The 6,199-nt window shown below is 30.8% G+C and overlaps 2 protein-coding genes across 4 annotated transcripts in view; both read right to left on the bottom strand.

The window, feature by feature from the left end:
• LOC139425951 (uncharacterized) overlaps nt 1–851 on the bottom strand; it is a gene marked incomplete in the record, with an annotated part of 9,542 nt that extends 8,691 nt beyond the window's left edge. The window contains 1 exon segment of the mRNA XM_071182892.1: nt 759–851.
• A 1,949-nt stretch (nt 852–2,800) lies between these two features.
• The window catches only part of LOC122268279 (uncharacterized), a 20,326-nt gene continuing 16,927 nt past the window's right edge, over nt 2,801–6,199 (bottom strand). For all 3 annotated transcript variants that reach the window (XM_071183236.1, XM_071183235.1, XM_043039962.2), the window contains 3 exons: nt 6,002–6,135; nt 4,725–4,836; nt 2,801–3,254 (listed from right to left, as the gene is read on the bottom strand). Coding sequence is in view for 1 of the 3 variants with exons in the window: in XM_043039962.2 (XP_042895896.1) it covers nt 3,065–3,254; nt 4,725–4,836; nt 6,002–6,135 (436 nt within the window). In the remaining 2 variants the exon portion in view is untranslated. The remainder of the gene's footprint in view (nt 3,255–4,724; nt 4,837–6,001; nt 6,136–6,199) is intronic.

The following is a 6,199-nucleotide window of genomic DNA, read 5'->3' as shown; positions in this document are numbered from 1 at the left end:
AGAGCAATTCAGCTGCGGCAATCTCATACTATTAAGCTAGGCAGAAGTGAGTAGTTTTTGTCGATAGATCTCTATCTTAGTATTTTGTCGAAAGCGCTTTTTTTCACGAATTTATATATTACGAATTTATTTGACGATTTTTGATTTATATCACGAATTACACTATATCTCATTTCTAATAGGTTTAACGAATTACATGTCATTTATTTGAATTCAAATTTATCTTAATGACTTAGTAATTACTAAAAAGATGCAATTTAAAAAAAAAAAATAATTGTTATATGTATTTGAATGATTGTTTGGAATTCTTAGAATTTTGTGCATTTGCAATGTACCTAAGTTAGTAGCGAGAGAAGTGAGCTTGATTTGCAAAGCTAACCATATAAGATTGTGTAGCAATTTTCAGGGGTTGCCGAGCGTTAGCGAGCAAGGAGCGTAGCCCACTATTATGTATACAATATTTGTGTTTTGCCTCCTTTTTTTCAGCGTGTTCAACGTGTTTTTTTCATGTGAATTAATAAAGAATCTTTAGTCCATATCACATCTTTGCCCATTATAAAATGTTACATATGCATTCAAAAACAAGTCACCACTTTACAGAAATTTACACGCGACCCTCATTTTGAGTAACAATGAATGCATTAGTACAGGATTAATTTAAACAACAAAAAGTTTCAAAATTTATGTAATAATACTCACCTATAGAGAGGACTAAAACAAAATCAAAACTAATGGAATTCATTTTTCATGAAAAAAGAAACCTTCATGAAGTTGTTTTTATCTTAGATATAAATGATGTTGTTCGCATTATAAAAATTGCTCCGGATGCATTTTTGTAATAAACATTTTCCTCTACAAAGCGGTAGTAAGATGTGAAGAAATTTCCTACTTCTATTTTAGTTATTCCGAAACAATAGGAAATGACAACTTATGTTGTTCAGCTTTCTATATTTCCTTGGTTGATCAACGTTGATTGATCACGTTCTACGCAAAACATAACAAAAAAACGTTGATGATATTTAGATATCTAAGTAAGACCCTGAGACGAAATACCAAAGTGCGAATGGCACATCTCGGCCTTTTCGAAACCAAAGAAGGCGAGGATATGCAAATTCGAAGAGAGTTGTTTTGTCAAGACATTTCCGCTATCTGGCTGCTGCTTCCGCTATCTTTGCATTCTTTGCATTTGCCAACCCTTCGCAGCTACACGCCTTTGAGCTTCCAAGAATTCCTGGTGAAGCACAACGGAACTGCACAACAGCAGCTAACCTACAATTCTGATCTAGCTTCAGTTAACATTTTTTTGTTGCTGTCGATCGATGTCCCACTAAAAAAAAAATTTGGTCTCATCAACCTGCGATCGAAAATGACAAGAGTCCTAAATTCACTGAAACAAACTTAGCGTATGCTAGAGTGATTATGTTTGTGTAATTATAGTGCTAATTAAGAGTGCTAATTAAGTTTTTACTCCACAAGACACTTCACTTAGTGTATAGTGTAAAACTTAAGTGAGAGATCAACCTAAAGACAGGATAAGTAAATAAAGATAATAGTAAAGCAAATAAAGATAATAGTAAAGCAAATAAAGATAATAGTAAAGTAAATAAAGATAATAGTAAAGTAAATAAGTAAGGTAATAAGTAAAGTAAATATACATAATTATTCTAAAATTTTATTTTGTAATTTTATTCGAATCGAAAGCAATTTGGGTTCTTGTGTGACAAGATGGGATTAATCTTTCAAATTCTATTAATGTTGTCCACTTAACAATTTTAATTTTGAGCAATTACTTTATCATTAAGTTTTCAATTTTATTCTTTAGGTTCTTCATGGTCTTTTATTTTCTTTTTTGGACCTAAAAACAACGTTTGTTTATTTATATACAGGTCAATTGATACACGACACCGTGCTCAATCAGTATCGTCTTTTTAACACCATCCTCTTTAGAAAAATTGTCAAAAATAAAGACAGTTGAAAGTCACAGCAAGGGATCGAACGTTTGCATCACAATGATGTGGATGATTGATACAAACTCGGCTCCCGGCTCACACGGACCACAGCGATAACGTGAAATATAATCAGTGGTAGACAAAACATGGCTTAGGATTCTTTTGCAGTCGAACTAACCGTGGGAGGTTTTGTGGAATTTTTATCCATGTAACGCAAATGCTGGTTAGTTTCATCAAGAAGCTCTCAATGAAGGTTAGTTTGTCCCATTGCTTGATCCAGGAGTTCCCTTGCCTTCTGAGTTGGTTTCAAAATTAAAAGAAGCAGGCATTTGAACATTGATAGTCGCATACTCTGAATTAAGTCGTCTGTTCAAAGCTGAAAATAAAAGGAAATTAACCCTCTAGCAACTACGAAAGAAGAACGCTATCGAAATTTGTCGAATCGCAGATGAGGAAGGTGTGATGAAAAATCTCAAAACTAATTTGACGATAGCGAAAGCGTTCTAAAATTTTTCTTCGCTTAATAGCTTTGCAACTGTTAATGTCTATACATTTTGTATTCATTATCGAGAAAATTTCTAAAATTAAACATTTGTGGCTCGCATTAAAAAAAAATCTCAATTTAAAAGTTGTTGCTATGCAAAAGTCTAATTCAGTTAAGAAAAAGACGTTAGTAATATATATAGGCACGATGGAGGACTTGTCTTCCATAAACAATTAGTAGATGCAAAAAATATCTTACAACGGGCCCTACGAATATAGGGTTCAGATTTTCCATAGTGTTGGAGAACAGTACAGAGGTTCCTGTTAAAGGGATACGATGCTTACTGTTCTCAGCATAAACATAAAAATTACCATTACAAATAAAACTTTATTATTTTATTTTTTAGTACAACTCTATTATTTTATTATATTTACATTATTGTTAGAGTTGTTAGACATTATTGTTAGACATTACAAAAGCTGATCAAAGTGCGAAATTGGGAAATTTTTAACTCTAAAAGCATCATGTTATATAAGTTATATAATTTTTCAATCCTGAAAGCAAATTTCAAACAACAGCATACAAATGGTAAGAAAAAACTTTTTTAACATCCGTAAATAGCATAAGGTTTTTAAAAGCAATATCCAATTATGACAGAGCATGTAATCAACAATACATTAAAGACAATTGCATAAGCTCCACTGCATACATCTTTGTATATATCTTTTAAATCATCTTCTATGGATTTAGCTAACAATTCTCCATCTTTGCCACAGACTTTTCTGCTAGCATCAGCAGTACATAGAAAAATTTTCGGTCCCCTAGAAAAAAAATCAGAAGCAAAATCTGTATATACATAATAGCCTTACGTAATCCCAGAAAAATGGCCGAATTTGTGTTAGTGAACTGAATTACTTTACTGAGGTTATTTGTTCTTAATGTAGTTTGTATACTTACCTGTACCCTTAAATTGATCACACTGTAAAAAATTGAGAATCAAATTACGGTATAAAATGACAGTACTTTGGGTGCGTCATCTATAAAATTCATTTTTACCGTAAAATATAATCTACCGTAATTTTGTCAGTAATATTTATTTAATTAGGGTGCTTTAATAATTTCACGATAATTATTACTGTGAAATATTCGGTGTGTCAGATTTTCGTTCCATAACATGTTCCGGTAAAAAAGGATTACGCGGAGTGCCTGTACTGATTACCATAATTTAATCCGTGTTTTTTTAAGAGCACGAATGATCACTTTATCCGAACTGGTGGAGAAATAAGCATTTTATTTTCAATAACGTGGGCTTTCTAAAACTGAATCATAAGAAGCTACGACATTTATTGAAACTTAATACTGACTACTGATTACTATTGACATTACAATAACTTTATGAAAAAGAATATCAGAAATTCGCGTTATCTTACGGTTGCTACTTTAATCTAATTTGTCCTTACAAATATATTTACAGAATTACATTAACTTCATGCATTACATTAGCATCACGTGATATTTTTGGCAGTAGCTAAAAGTGAAGACCATAATAACTTTCACCTCAATTGCTTAACTGAATGTCATAATAACTTTCGCAAATTAATAATAAAAAGACAATTAAGATTACGCACAAGTATGAACGATATACAATTAAATTGAGATTATTGAGACTTTAAAAAAAACCTTTTATTACTTTTGTGCATATGACAGCTAAATATATTACTTAATATTTTTGTTAAATGAAGATCACGCCATGTGAGTTACCTATCCAATGAGAATGCTTGGTCAATTGTACTAAGAGATTGTACTAAGCAATTACGCAAGGAAAATTGAATATATTAAAAACAAAAGTTTTAAAATTAAATTTTTTAACTCATAAGGCTGTACAGTAAAACCATGTCAAGTGTTATACTCGTATTAAATATAAACAAGAACTCTTCATGTGTCTGTAATTTATTGAAAAATGAAAAACCTTGAAAAAACTAGTACAAAATGTCATCAATAAATGGCGCTGCAGTATTCGCGAAACATAATTTGAAGAAACAGAGCAGGAGCATATACAAATAGCTTTTGTGAAAGACAATAATTATAGAAAGACAATGTTAAACACGTACAAATTTTTTATTTCATCTTTTAATTTTAATAAATCATTAGCACTTAATCTGAAATGTCTGTTTTTCAAATGACTCCTCATTGCAGCCAACAAACCTTACCCTTTGAATGAGGAAAGTATAATTTCCAAAATCTTGTACCTAAATAAGATAAAAAACGAATATCTAATGATTGCTACTTACTTGCATAAAATTTCTAAATCTCCATCTTCAATGTGTTTGTGATCTTGAACCGGTAAACATTTGTCAAACTGTGATACGTGGTTTTCTATACATGGAACTATTTTCAAATACACTGTATTTGGAATAAAATGTTTGATTACTTGATTTAAGTATAATCAATCATTTAGCATTTCATAAGAATTTAAAAAATTTGTGAAGAGACATATTTCAATTTGCACAATTTGGTACTCAGAGAGCAATAAGAAGAAATATAGAAGGGGAATCATTGATAAGTCTTAGAAGGAAAAAAAAAAGAAATTTGAGAGCAATTAACCCAGTAGATTCGCTAAAGGTTTATCTTGAACGGCTTATCTTGAACATAATTCTTTATTTTTAATGTCACTAATGCTAAGTCTATGGAAAAAAAATAAGAAATTTAAGGACATTTAACACAGTGCAATTGATAATGGAACCCAATACAAATACTGTTAAGGCCACTAATACTAAGCCTATGGAGCCAAATTGAGCGTAACTAATATAGAACATTGTGACTCAAATTCAACGGTTAATTTGCATTCTCCTAAGAATAATAAAGTTTTGAAAATGATTCAATGAAATAATAAAGTCGTCAAAATAAAGATTCTTCACACACCCGCACAAAAATCCACATTGTTAATTTAAAAGTTTGACATTCAAAAATTAGTAAACGTTGGAAACAATTAGAGAAGTCCAATTCTAACAATAACAGTTTTCTTTTTTATTTAAAAGAAAAGAAGAAAAAATCATTTTCTTTCTACTAATTGAATAAAAAGTTCATTAAAATCAATTCACGACTTTCTCAGATAATCCAATCATTATATAATTTTGCTTTTCCACATAGACTTTTAGTAACAGTAGCCAAATTTCAAATAGACTGTGTTAAATCTTCGTTATCAAACTTTCTCGACAAAAGAGTTTTCATCTACGAAAAAAGCTTAAATAATTAGGATATTGACTAGTTAATCGTACAGTATGTTAAATAGACTTTAAATAGCTTTTATAAAATGTATAAGTATAGCTTTTTTTGAAACTTCTTCTAAAATCAAAGAAATCAAAAAACAAAGTCTGAGGGAAACAAAATCTTATTAAAGTGGTAAAAAAAAAAAGAAGAAAGGTCCCAAAATCAGAAATAGGAATCCTCCTAAAAAGGCAAACCCCTTTATAGGAGTGACATCTAAAGAAAGCAATTACATTTGAACGATACTTTTTTGCACAGTATTAATCTTTGTTCAACGTTTCTGCAGATTTGTATTACTTACTCGGGCGTCGATCTGTCCCTGGTTGGCATTTCAGAATATTCAACAAACTAGCAAATGTGGCTGCTTTCAGAGGATATTTTTTCTTACAATCAGCAGCAGCATTTTCTAAGCATTTGCCATCTTCTTCAACTCTCCTAGTTTTCAATAGAGTGTTATGTTTTAATGTGCAACGGATTCTCTCCCTCCCTACATATATAT

The sequence above is a fragment of the Parasteatoda tepidariorum genome, chromosome 7 (genome assembly GCF_043381705.1).
Source record: "Parasteatoda tepidariorum isolate YZ-2023 chromosome 7, CAS_Ptep_4.0, whole genome shotgun sequence".
In the NCBI taxonomy this organism is placed as follows: Eukaryota; Metazoa; Arthropoda; class Arachnida; order Araneae; family Theridiidae; genus Parasteatoda; species Parasteatoda tepidariorum.
This window is presented reverse-complemented; position numbering and strand designations above follow the sequence as displayed.